This window comes from Lithobates pipiens, unplaced genomic scaffold, assembly GCF_037356315.1.
Source record: "Lithobates pipiens isolate NorthernLeopardFrog02 unplaced genomic scaffold, aLitPip1_a1.2 Scaffold_16, whole genome shotgun sequence".
NCBI lineage: Eukaryota > Metazoa > Chordata > Amphibia > Anura > Ranidae > Lithobates > Lithobates pipiens.
The window spans coordinates 120602372-120616573 of NW_027507748.1; the positions used below are offsets into that span (position 1 = coordinate 120602372).

Sequence of the window (14202 nt, forward strand, 5' to 3'; positions counted from 1 at the left end):
GTGTGAGTGTGCCTGGCATGTTCTACTGTGTAGTGTAGTGCTTGTGTAACTCACCGATGCTCTCTCCTCGGTGCCGGAACGAAAAATACCGACACGGAGGAGAGAATACATCACTTCCTCTCCTGTGTTTACATTACAGGAGAGGAAGTGATGTCACGGGACATTTTCATTCGTCGGGAGCGATCGCGAGGGAGTGGCCATGAATGAATGGCCGTCCCCTCGTCCGGGATCGCTCCCGAACGAATACCGACCGCCGCAGGCACCGGGCGGGGGCCCGATCGGGCCCCCGACCGGCGGGCAGGCAAGGACGTATATGTAAGCCCTTATGCCTGCCCGTGTCATTCTGTCGACGTACATCATCGTGCGGCGGTCGGCAAGTGGTTAAACAGTAAGAAATTTCACAAATGTGATAACTGTTTAGTGTTGTGTGTGGGGGAGGGGGGTGTACTAATGGGGGATTTTGTGAAAATCCCGGAGTTCTGCTTTAAAGGGACAGAATCCATTTTTTACAACCGCTTTAACTGAACAAGCTGAAGTTAGAAGCTGATTGGCTACCATGTACAGCTACACCAGATTTTGCACCCTCCAGTTTTAGTAAATCAACACCAATATGTAGGCAAAGGATTCGTCCCTGCCACGGTCCTGGTTACACAAATCACAGCGATCAAATATGCCTGAAAAGTATTGTCTAAGCCACACAAGAGCTTTTTGTTACCTCTATTATGCACATCAGACAAAAAAAGCAAGAGATTTTTATTTGTGTGTTTGTTAAGTATATATGGGGTTGATCAACTAGAAAGATGTGCCAATGGATGGTATCTTCCCTATAGTAAATATATTGCAACAAATGGTAGGTAGTAGGGTTTTAAATACCCCTCCAGTGATCACAAAAGTACACTTATGTAAGAAAAAATATGTACAAAACCTTTCTTTTACAACAAAATATAAATAAAACATGTGTCAAAATGTAATGGCCTTCTTGCTGATGCCAGCAAAACATTATCCACTACACACATGTATAGCTGTTTGTGAAGATGAGGAACTAGGGTCAACTAGGGCCTTCCTGCTCCTCATAATACCTCACCATGTTGAAAATCTGGGGTCTTTCTGTACAAAGAGCTCTACTCTGGGGATGATCTTTCTCCCATGGGAGACCTCATTGGATATTCCACCAGTAGATCTCTGTATACTGTGTGGCCAGTTAGAAGATGCATGAAAAGTATATAAATTGAAATCTCCAAAATATAATCATCTGTGATCATGTACATTTAAGAGGTCCTAAAAAAGCAGTCATTTCCATGAAATGCATTGACCCTAGTTCCTCATCTTTTGTTTAATTCAATAATGCTATTAGTTTTCAAAAGAAAAAGACACCATTACAGACATTAACACACTTGAATATAAATTTACCATCTATAGTCTTAAAGTTTTCAGCCCCACCCTGCCTCCCAGAAAAAAAAAAACAACACCTCCCTATACCAACCTCTTCCCCCTCTAGCCTCTAAGCTCCCTCCTTTTCTCCCACAACTTGTAATTCTTACCCAACTAGTTAGTTCTCTACATGTACACAAGATGTAAATATTCCCATATATTCTCAATCTCCTGTATCGCACATTTCCATATACTTCCTCGATTTCTTGAAATCCAGCCATTTTCCCCAGATTTTGTTATATCTCTTATATCTAAAAGATCTTCCCCTTCATGTATAGTCCTTTCAATGGAGCATATCTGGTAAATTTTTAGTATCCATTCCCTCGCACTTGGGGTTTTTGGTGTTCGCCAGTACCTGTGGATCAAACCCTTAGCTGCATTTAACATTTGTGATACCAAAGATCTCCTGTATTGTGCTATAGGCTTAAATGTTTAATGGAATAAACATCCTCAGGGTTCAGCCTGCATATGCTCCCCTGTTATTTCCTGAATAACCTGGATGATCTCCCTCCAGGAGGTCTATATCTTAGTGCATTCCCACCATAGGTGTGCAAAGGTCCCTGGTTACATATCATCTAGCCATGGGTTTAAAGCTCATTTCTATCGTCTTAATGTCCCTTGAGCTACAACATGCTAATTTTAATATTTCTCCTCTTCTGGTGCTCATTTAATCTTACCCCCAGCTCTGGCTCCCTCTTCCCAAAAGAGTGGAATTTCAGGTTCTATTTCTTTCACTAATATCTTATATATTTTTGAAATGCAGTGCTGAACACTAGATGGGGAACTACACATTTTTTCTATTGTCTGAAGACTAGCTTTTCCACGTAGTGGCTATGGTAACATTTGTGTAAAGTGTTGTATTTGTGCATATCTCCATTTATCTAGTGGTATACTACCCCATTTTTGCTTTAATTCAGAAAATGTGCAAATCCTATCTCCTAACATCACATCTTGTAACTGTATAATCTCCTTTTTTACCCACCTAACAAAATATAAGCAATCCTCTTTCCCAGGTGTAAATTAATCTGTGTCTATTAATGAAATCAGTGGTGAATTGTGCTCCCAGTGATAATACCTACATAAATTACCCCCCCCCCCCACGCTGCTCTCCGCTCTGCGTCCTGACATGTGTCCATGCCACTGGAGCTGGAGGCGAAACTGGTCAGCACCCCCCCCCCCTCTGGAGGCCACTCATGGCATGTGTCCATGTCACCAATGGAGGCCGCTCTCCTGGCCTGTCTTGGCAGTGTCACTGGAGCAGAGTAACTCATGGGGTGCGCTCTGGGCTTGGGGACAGGTAGAGTCTGGATGAGGCACCGACTGAGGTAGGCACAGCAGAGTTTAATATTGGCATAGCGGCATTGATGGGCACTGGTGAGACTGCATTAATTGGTACAGGTGTGGCTGCATTTGATGGGCACAGGTTAGGCTGCATTTTATGGGTGCTGGTGAGGCTGCATTTGATGGGCACAGGTAAAGCTGTATTTGATGGGTGCTGGTGAGGCTGCATTGATTAGCACTAGTGAGGCTGCATTGATGGGTGCTGGTGAGGCTGCACTGATTGACACTGGTGAGACTGCATTTAATGGGCACAGGTGAACCGAGGGTGAGTGAGGTTTCGCCTAGTGTGTAGAAAAATATTTACACCAGCCCTGATGCCAGCCCACCTGTGCCCATATATAATTTAAAATTCGAGTTCCAAGTTTCTTAAAATTTTCTTGTAGAAGGGAAATTGGGAGCATTTGAAATGTATATTGTATACTTTAGGCATGATACTCATTTTAAATGTGTTTATTCTGACCAATCACCAGATGGGTCTATATTTGAGGGAGTTTACATTTTCTTTAATTACTTTAAGTAAGGGAATATAATTAGCCTCATACAGTCCCTTCAATGATGTTGTTAATTTAATTCCAAGATACCTCAACTCTTCCTTACATCATACAAAGGGAAACATGTGCTGAATTGCCAACTTATCTCTCAATGGCACTGTAATATTCAGAATCTCTGATTTAGATGTATTAATTTTAAAGTTTGATAGTGACCCATATCTTCTTATTTCCTCCATTAGGTTTGATAGTGTCAGCCTGGGGTTAGAAATGTAAAAAAGGATATCGTCTGCATATGCAGCCACCTTGTGTTCCCTCTCCCTGATTCTAATTCCCCTGCTGTCCCCGCTCTCCTGAATTGTCATCAGCAAGGGCTCCAGGGCAAGTACAGGATTGGCAAGAGGGGAAACCCTTGCCTAATTCAATAAAATAATTACAGGAGTGGGAATAAGTTTCCATTTATCCTAATTTTCGCTGTTGTGTGTTGGTATAATGTCCTAATCCACTGCATCTTATTCCCTATTCCTAGGTGTCTTAAGGTTGCAAACATGAATGCCCAGTCTACCCTGTCAAAAGCTTTCTCAGCATCCGTTGACAGGAGTAAAACTGGATCCTCTCAATGCTTAACTTCATGGATCAGGAATAATGTTTTAAGGCAATTATCTTTCCCTCCTGTCCTGACACAAATCCCACTTGGTTATTATGAATCCTTTTATGCATCAAAAATGTTAGCCTCTCAGCCAGTATTTTTGAAAATATCTTTACATGGACATTTAACAGAGATGATGACCTATAGCTTGTAGGGGCCATTGGATCTTTCCCTTCCTTTAGCTTAAATAGGCTAGTAATGACTCTTCCTTTGTCCCCTCTCCAAGGGTATTTAAGTATTTACATAACCTAGGTAGTAACAATCTCAGGAACTGTCTATAGTACATAATAGTATATCCGTCAGGACCTGGGTTTTTCCCTACTGCCATATTTTGTATTGCCCTTATCACCTCCTCCTGTGTGTTTGGGCATTCTAACTGATTCAGTTCCTCTTTAGGCATGATCGGGAAGTCCAGGTCCTGAAGGTACTATTGCATTTCAAGGTCTTTCTTCTGTCTCCCCGTAAGGTCTTCTGACTGACTCACAATATATAACTTACTATAGTATGTATGAAAGACTTTAGCTATTTCCAAAGCTGAATGCACCATTTCACCTTTATCATCTCTTATTTTTAGAACAAAGGATGCATTTTTCTTTTCCTGCAGGACTTCAGCTAACCACTTCCCGGGTTTGTTTCCCCACTGATATTTCTCCTTCATAACCATATGAAATGCACTCTTTGTTTCTTGATCCATAAAAGAAGCCAACTCCTTTATTTTCTTAATAAACTCCTATCTCTCTGGAATGCCTTTAGATCGGGATTGCTGTTCTATTTCCTGAATTTCATCTCTCCCTTCTTTCTTTTTTCTTCTGTGCTCTTATTTTTTACTGGAAACCTCTTATATAGGCCTTGTGGGATTCCCACAGGGTGGGGCAGAAATCTCTGATGTATCATTAATAGTGAAGAATTCCTCTAGCTCACATTATTTCTTTTTTTTTTTAACCATATTTTTTTTATTGATTTTCACATTGTACATTACAGTATAAGTCGCCATTCATATAGAATATTAGTTATACAAAGCATTAACACAAGAGAGGAATACATTGTGGAAATACAGCTTAGAGCATGCCGACCTCTTCTAATGCATTAGCTATGGGTTTGTTCTGAGCTACAACTTGTCACCCCATCTGGGTTCATACTGTGAGCAGGCTTTTGGTCACACATTAGTAGGAGGCCCACCCCGATCCCTGGGGAAGGGTTTTGGCACTCGGTCACATCAATGCTTCTTGTGTGTAGTAGATTTGTTGAGAAACAAACATAAAAGAAAACTCATGCTTAGGGTGTAGAGCTATACACATTTTCCAGTCATTACCAGCTCACATCGCCACAAGGAAGTTAGGGGTAATATTCATCAGTACTACCACTGTAGAATGAACATCTCGCTCTTATACATCAGTTATCTTTTTGTTGTTTAATAAATCATACATCATAAATGTGAAGAGGCTTTTGGAGAGTTTCTCCAGATATCCCAGTATTTATGAAAGCCTAACGCTTGCCCTTCTTTATATGCAAACAACTTTTCCATAGTGTATTGTGTATTCATTCTGGATATTACCTCCTCAATTTTTGGGAATGTCTTAAAGCGCCATTCTTTCGCCAGTGTGATACGTGTGGCATAGAGTATATGAATGACCACTTTTCTCTGAGCTTAGTAAGGCTAATGATGGGGGTTATGCTGCAGATGTGCCCTGTAGTTTCTGGGATAAGGGACGAGACCTCATCCCAGAACGGACTTATCACTACACAGTTCCAGAGAGTATGGAGGAGATTGCCAGTACTATTGCAATCTCGCCAACATAACGTTGAGGAATTTGGGCTCATTTTGTGAATATGTAGAGGTGTGAGGTACCATCTGTGGAGTATTTTCTGAGTATTAAAGAGGATTTGCAATTATATTGTACAGCTATCTGCCATCGGCGTAGTGTAAATTCTATCTGCAGTTCTCATTTCCATTTTATCATGTTCAATATTTTAGCTTGCATGTATAGAGGGGAGGCAGCTTTATAGAATAAGGAAATCCCTTTAATTTTACTTGCATTTTTGTTTCTCAGGTAGTTCCAGATTGTTAGAGACAATTCTATAAGGTGGGTTTGATGCGAGGTTATGTAGTGCTGTATTCAGTAAATTTTATATCTGTTCAGTGCATCCGGATTTGATATGTCAGTTATGGAGAAATGCACCCCCTGTTTTGTCCAGGATTGAGTGGACCAAGTATTGAGTGGATTAAGTATTCATAGGATGCTATGGGTACTGTAAGTTTACAGACTGGTGTGTCAGTAAATTTTTGTCTTGTCATTGATGACCATGTGGCTTGTATGGTCAAGTAAGGAGGAATTGAAGGATTATGGTGCAGACTAGCTGCCATTGCTAAAGTAGGAAGGTTATGTCCTGGGGTAATCTGCTTTTCTGGTTGAGTCCACCTATTATCTGTTTGACAAGAGAACCAGTATTTAGTTTGGTCTAGTATGACGGCTTTATAGTATTCTTGCTCATCCGGGAGGCCTACCCCCCAAGGCGTTTAAACTTATATAGAGCTGCCAATACTATTCTAGATTTTTTTCCTGCCCAGATGTATTTTCTTAGGCAAACTGTTAGTTGTGAGAAGAATGTCTGAGGGATATGGATAGGCAGGGTTCTGAAATAGTATAATAATTTGGTAAGACTTGCATTTGTTATACAGCAGTTCTTCCAAGCCACGACAGGTGGAGTTTGCTGATTTGGTTTAGTTCCCCTTCCACTTTAGTGGGTAGAGGAGGAAAATTAATGGAGTAAAGTTTAGAGGAGGAGGATGTTAGCTTTATGCCTAGGTAGGTAATCATGGGGGACTCCCAGTTACAGGGGAACCTCAGTTTGAGCTTGGAAATTGTTTTCTCTGGTATATTTAGAGTGAGGGCAAAACATTTAGTTGTGTTAAAGTGGTTGTACACCCTTACAAACCACTTTGACCTACAGGTAAGCCTAGATTAAGGCTTACCTGTAGGTCCAAGAAATATCTCCTAAACCTATACAGTTTAGGAGATATTTACAAAAAGACAGCCACCGCTGTCTACAGCGCATGCGCACTGGGCAGGCTGTAGATTGCGGCGATATGCTGCGAGTGTCGGCTCCCGTGCGCATGCGCGGGAGTGACGTCATCGCTGCTCCGGCGAATCACAGCGCCGGAGCAGCGAGAACCTGGAAGTCACTCCGGGATCCATGGCAGCGGCAGACATGAAGACGGAGGACCGCTTGGGGGGCTTCATTCTCAGGTAAGTTATTCATAATGAGCTAGTATGCTATGCATACTAGCTCATTATGCCTTTGCCTTGCAGGTTCCTTTTTTTATTTTATTTTTTTACATGCCTTTACTTCCTCTTTAACCCTTTAAAAGGAGACCTTTCCAAAGTTGTTCAGTAGTGATTGGATTACTGGGATAGATGACTCCGGTAAGGTTATGGTCAGTATGATATTGTCAGCAAATAAACCCAATTTGTGACTATCTATGCCTATTTTGATACCTTGTACTGTCTTATGGGATCTTAAATATTCCTCTAGTGCTTCTATAGCAAGTGAGAAAATGATTGGGGATAGTGGGCAGCCTTGGCGGGTCCCATTTGAGAGTTTAAATGGGTAAAAGAGTATGCTGAAGGTATAGACTCGGGCAGTAGGGATGGAGTATAATGACATAATTGCTGAGTGGATTAGGCCAGATATACTAAATTTGTACAGTCTTGGACAGGTATCCCCAGTGGCCCCTGTTGAGAGCTTTTTCTGCATCCAACGCTAGGAATACGCTAGGTCCTTTGGAAGCTTCTGCAAATTGTAGTAGAGTGATCATTCTCCTAGTCCTGTCAGGTGCCTGTCTGTCCTTTACGAGCCCAACTTGGTCAAGTCCCATGAGGGATAGAGTGATTTCCATTAATCTATTTTCTAAAATCTTGGCGTATATCTTAAGATTCGTGTTCAGGAGAGATATGGGCTTAAAATGTTGAGGAAGTGATGGCCCTTGTCTTTTTTAGGTATAGTGACAATGACCGCTTGGACCATTTCGCTGGGGAAGGAGCCAGCCTTTGCCACCGAGTTGAAGACCTCAACTAGTTTGGGGGTAAGGAGAGTGGAGAAAGCCTGATAGTATTCAGCGGAGAAACCGTCCGCTCAGGGAGATTTGTGTTTAGGTAGGGTTTTTACAACTGTCTCAAATTCCACAGTTGTAATGGGGGAGTTTAGTTTCTGTATTATGGTGTCATCTATCGAGTGCAGTTGAATTCCATGAAGAAAATCATTGATTTCTGCGTCTGTGGGTTGATGGCTGTCTGGGTCTGTGTTAAGATTGTAGAGGGAATAATAAAAATCTTTAAATGCGCTAGCTATGTCTTTTGGATTGCGTAGGATGGCTTTAGTTTGGTGGTGTTGTATCTGAGTGATTTTAGAGTGTGATTAACACATTTTTGAGTTGAGATGCAAGTAATTTCCCTGCCTTATTGTTTTGTGAGTATAAAGACATTTTCAGTCTTTTAAAATAAGTGTCATATTCCGCCCTAAGCTCCTGACGAAATTCCTCCCGACAGGAGTTAAGGTTTTTAGTATTTGTGTAGAAGATGAATTGGGGTTTTGGTTTTTGTTCTTCTAATTTGGCTATGGATATTTGTATTTACGTTAGGCGCTGGAATTTATTTTTCTTTTCCCTGGAAGCGATCTGAATCAAGTTTTCTCTAGTGACCGCTTTGTAAGAACACCAAACTGTTGTGGGGGAACAACCACCAGTGTCATTATTTTGGAAAGAATCCAGTATTTTTCCTTCATTCTCATCCCTTATTGTGGGGTGCAACAGGAGGAAGGTGTTGTTTCACCATAGGGGTCTGTGGGATACAGTGCTCTTATCCAAAACCTCAATGGTCATCGACATATGGTCCGACCAGGTGATGCTGTGGATCTCATCTTTACATATATTCTGCAAGGTGTACACATCTGCGAGAAAGAAGTCTATCCTTGAGTTGCTGTCATGAGCCATTGAATAGTATGTATAGTCCCTCTCAGTGGTCTGGAGGCATTGCTATGAGTCATAAAGTCCCTCTTCAAGGCAAAGGGATCCCAAAGTAGGCCTCCATCTCCTAGCCACTGAGGAGGAGTCCAGATCCGTGTTCAAGATTACATTGAAATCACTACACAACAATAAATTACCCTTCTGCATATGCTTAGGTTTGAGGTTGGGTGCGTATATATTCACCAGGGTGTAAATTTTATGGTTAAGTTCTGCAATCAGAATAATGAATCGACCCTGAGAATCGATATGTTTTTGCAATAGGGAAAAGAATATAGAGTCTTTGATTGCAATTAGTACTCCATTCCCTTTGGTTAAGTCATTGGCTGTGAAGACACGCGGGAACTTAACATTAGAGCACTTCGAAGGGTTGACACTGGAGAAGTGCGTCTCCTGCGAGCAGAGGATGTCACAGTGTAAGTCCATTTCTGTTTTCCAGAGAGCTCTGCGCCTGTATGGGCTATTTAGGCCCTTCACATTAAATGTCATTATTTTAAGATTAAGATTAAGGTGGTAAGAGGTGCTTTGTGGCCATCCAGTGGTAGTTTTTGGGATGAGATGCGGTAAAGCTTCAATGCTGGGAATGTGCATGTGCTGGTGCAAATTTTTGGGTAAAGCCTTCAAAAAACATGCAAAAAATGCGAAAAGTTTAGGAACTTGGAACTTGTAAGGTTCAATTGTTGTAGAGAACACAATACGGGATACATCACTTATATGAATGTTGGGATAGAAACAGAACTTGTATCAGCTGAACAACGGGCAATATCTTGGTCGTCACAGAAACACGTGGCAGATCAAAAAAAAGCATTCAGATGTAAGGCATCCTGGTAAGGGCAGTAACGCTCATATGTACACAGTGTAGCTCTTGCGGTGGAGCTATATCTACCTCTCCTGTTTTGGCGGTGGTGTTGACGCTGTTCTAGGAAGGGTTCAGGTTCTGCAGGGTTGCCCTTCATAGGGAGTAGGCGCCATTTTTGGAGGAGTTCCATGCCTTTTTCCAGCGAAGATATGGAGTGCAACTCGTTATGCATTTCTACCAGGAGCTTGGCCGGGAAACCCCTTTGGATAATATTTTATGATTTCTCAGGATTTTTGTGATTGGTACCAAGCTGTGCCTTGCCATCATGGTAGATTGCGAAAAGTCGGAGTATAATGAGATTCCTGCAAAGGGATCTGGGAGTGCAGGGTGTTGTCTCGAGTAGCTCATCAATTGGTCCTTTACATGAAAGAAATGGATTCTGGCTATTGCGTCTCTAGGGGTTTTTTCAGGTAGGTATGACAGTTTAGGCAGTCTATGGGCTCTGTCTATGATAACATCAGAAAGCCCCAAAGATGGGAGAGCAGTGGTCATAAGCTTCTGTAGGTATGAGTGCAGGTCACCCGGTTTGATAGATTCGGGGTTCCCCCTGAATTTGACATTATTCCTGCGTGACCTGTCCTCAATATCCACCATTTTGAGGCGCATGGTTTTGATCTTGGCTTCTATATCAAAGTGGGCATCCACTAGCCCATTGTGTGTCAGAATGAATGCCTCCATTTTCCTTTCCACATATTCCATTCCGTTGCTGACTACTGACATCTCCCTGTTTGTAGATTTCATAAAAGCTGCCATGTCTTGCTGGAGGGCCCCCCTTAAGGTTTGCAGCATCTGCTTCATGGTGGTGTCTATAATGGGTTGTCCTGTGCTGGGGAACGCACCTAGATGCTGGCTGTATGAGGCTGTTTCTTCCATTTCTTCCCCCTCTGTGCCTGTGTCATCTCCCTCCTCCCCCAGACTCCCTGTTTATTTCCAACAGGGATGCTAAATGCTGAGGATGGGAATGGATGGCCTGTGTCAGGCGACTCTCCCTCGGATGGCTGTGGATGGCTGAGTACAGACGCTGACGATGAGGGAGAACAGGTCCTGGCGCCAGTGCCATCTTTGATTGGTCTGCCCGCTCTCTCTCCTTTCGTTTGCTCATCTTGCATAGGGTGTTCCACGGGATTTCCCCTTGCTATTAGAGTTTTTTTGGGTATTTATGTTAGCTGTGAGCCGCTGTGTGATGCCTGTTGTGGTAGTGCTAACCTCTCATGCCCCTATCCGCTTTGGCCGCTGGCTCCGCCCCCCATATTCTATCTTTTTAATGACCACAGAATCCTGTATAAACCATTCATTCAGGTTCCAGGTGTAGTTTCTTGGTGTCACCAACGGGACTTCTATTTAAGCTACTACAGTACATCCCTCAAGAGATCTAATAATTTATGTTCTAATGGTATATAGTCAATCCTAGAATAGGATCCATATACTGCTGAGTACTAGGTACGTATAATCTCTAAACACTAGGCATCTAATTCTACAAGTATCTACTAACTGATATTCCAAAAGTAATCTCATTCTGGCTTTTGCCTTGATAAACGGAAGGAGTTCCCTGAGGAGTTCATCCGTGGATCCAGGCACATATTTAAATCCCCTGCTATAAATAATTTCCCTTCTTTAACCACTTATCTGCTGGGCACTTTCACCCCCTTTCTGCCCAAGCCATTTTTCAGCTTTCAGCGCTATCACACTTTGAATGTCATACAACACTGTAATAATGCTACCTGGATATGGGAACGGTCTCTTGCTGGATATGGGAACTGTCTCTTGCTGGGTATGGGAACTGTCTCTTGATGGGTATGGGAACTGTCTCTTGATGGGTATGGGAACTGTCTCTTGATGGGTATGGAGACTGTCTCTTGCTGAATATGGAAACTGTCTCTTGCTGAATATGGGAACTGTCTCTTGCTGAATATTGGAACTGTCTCTTTGCTGGGTATGGGAACTGTATTTTTGCTGGGTGTGGGAACTGTCTCTTGCTGGGTATGGGTACTGTCTTTTGCTGAGTATGGTTACTGTATCTTGCTGGGTATGGGGCCTGTATCTGGAAGTGTCTCTGAGCTTACGTTTGTAAGCACTGGCTATGTCTAATGTTTTGTACATTTTACTGAATTGCTTTTTATTAACAAATTCCATACAAATTACCTTGTATATCCCCCCAAATTATACTTGCTTCCCTGTTCTCAAAAGCGGGCGGTGCTAGGAGGTGTGTAGGGTGGAGACAAAGGCTGGTACTAGGGGCGGTACTAGGGGGTGGAGATAGGCGTGACCTAGGGGAGATGAGTTTTTTGCACCTTTTTTCTAAGTAAAAAAAGCCCTGTGCTTACCTATAAGTACAACTTGAAAATGGAGGTTTACAACCTCTTTAAAGTGATTGTAAAGTCTAGTTTTTTTGTTTTTTTTCAATTAAAATAACAAACATGTTACACTTACCTGCTCTGTGCAGTTGGTTTTGCACAGAGCAGTCCAGATCCTCCTCTTCTAGTGTCCCTGGCTAGAGCTCCTGGCCCTTCCCTCTTGTTGAGTGACCCCATTAGCAAGCAGCTTGCTATGGGGGCACCCGGGCAGCTCTGTGTGTACATTTAGACACGGAGCTGCGGCCTGACCCAGCCCCCCTCTTGATTGGCTAAGTGAGTTTGATTGACAGCAGCGGGATCCAATGGTGCCGCTGCTGTGTCTCAGCCAATAAGGAGGAAGTGTCCCAGACTGTCAAGGGACTTGTGGACATTGTTGGACAGAGATGGGGTTCAGGTAAGTATTAGGGGGTGCTTAAGTATTAGGGGGTGTGGCAGCTGCTATACTAAGGAGGCTTTATGCATAGAATGCATTAAAGAGGGAGTCCATCCAGAAAAAAATGATTGAAAGCCAGCTACAAATACTACAGCTGCTGACTTTTAATAAACGAACACTTACCTTTCCTGGAGTCCAGCGATGTCGGCAGCCGAGGTCGAGCAATTGCTCGCCTCTCGGCTGCTGCCGGTGTCATTCTCGGTGAGGGAATCAGGAAGTGAAGCGTTGCGGCTTCACTTCCCGGTTGTCTACTGCACATGTGCGAGCCGTGCAATGGAAATGGTGCGCGCTGCCTCTGGGACCCATGTGTGTCCCAGCAGACAGCGCGCCGGGACAGGAAGAGGCATAGACTCCTGTGGGAGTCTATGCCTGGAAGTGGGCGCAAATACCTGTCTTAGACAGGTATCTGCACACCCTCCCCCATGAAAGGTGCTAACTGCGGCACCAGAGGGGGGGAAGGGTTCCGATGAGCGGAAGTTCCACTTTAGGGTGGAACTCCGCTTTAAGATAAAAATCTTTCTGCCTTAACAACCCCTTAAATTAGTTCACACCTAAGCATACTGCAGCACATTTTTGGAGCTTCACTATTCATTTGAATGGGCCTCCCATCACTTCATGTACCAAATTTTGGCACAGAGCCAGATGCTTTTGGTGCTGTTCTTTGAGCATTTTTTCACACGTAAATTGTGGCAAATTTGCACGGTGTTTGGGATGCCATTAAGAGATAACAGCATTGCAAACATCCTGCATTTTACTGCGATTCTGGAAGGAACCGATTCCAGTATGTTTAGGTTTGAACGGGGCCTAATAGTCCCTTAAATAACTGTTAAAAACCATATTAAATACAGTATTGCGGCTTTATAAATACAGTGTGTCGGGCAGGAGAGCTCTGTGCCGTTGCTTGTGCTGATCTTCCAAAGTTCAACATTCTGAGCAAACACATAACACAGAAAAAAGGTCGCTGTTTCTCTTGGTTTTCCTTTTAGAAATCAATAGACATTCTTAAGCTTTGTTACCTTTCCTCTAACCTGCACGTGTATCCCTGTACACACTGCAAAATAATAATATGCCATTGCATACACAGTATTACATAAATGAGAAAATACAGCTTTTTGTCCAATCACCCCCCTGGTACCTGTTCCAGAAGCAGAGTCCTCTTCTGGTTTTTAGCTAGGTGATAGGCAGTAAAGGAGCCCTGAATTCCTGCTCCTACCACAATACAGTCATAAACTCTGCTGCTGGAGAGAGCCATGTTTGCGTGTGTCCTCGCTGTGAATCATGTGTAAGGAGGGAGGCCTCAGAGATCCTCAGGCAAGCTCCACCAGAAGGAGGGATTGATTCTCACACACACACACACAAATGTTCAGCACTGCTGTCTTGTTACACAAGGTTTACTTTGACCTCCGACACATTGCTAAAACACCACTCTAGTACTCTGCTGCATGCCTCACTTATCCATTGAATCATTTTTTGCTTATGCATGCCAGCTGCATATTTAAAGCTATTTAATTTAATCCTTTTTGAAGCTTTGCTGCTAGATAGTCCAAAATACAGATACTCTTCATTTAACGACTTACCTGTTTAACGACCACTCAGACTTACGACCATCTCTCCCCACCCGAACAAC

The 14202-nt window shown here is 42.9% G+C and overlaps 1 protein-coding gene across 1 annotated transcript in view; it reads right to left on the reverse strand.

Annotated features, from left to right (window-relative positions):
* The window catches only part of PIPOX (pipecolic acid and sarcosine oxidase), a 135158-nt gene extending 121258 nt beyond the window's left edge, over positions 1 to 13900 (reverse strand). The window contains exon 1 of the mRNA XM_077480388.1: positions 13711 to 13900. Within this exon, the coding sequence (XP_077336514.1) occupies positions 13711 to 13827 (117 nt within the window). The 5' untranslated portion in view covers positions 13828 to 13900. The remainder of the gene's footprint in view (positions 1 to 13710) is intronic.
* Positions 13901 to 14202: the final 302 nt, after the last annotated feature.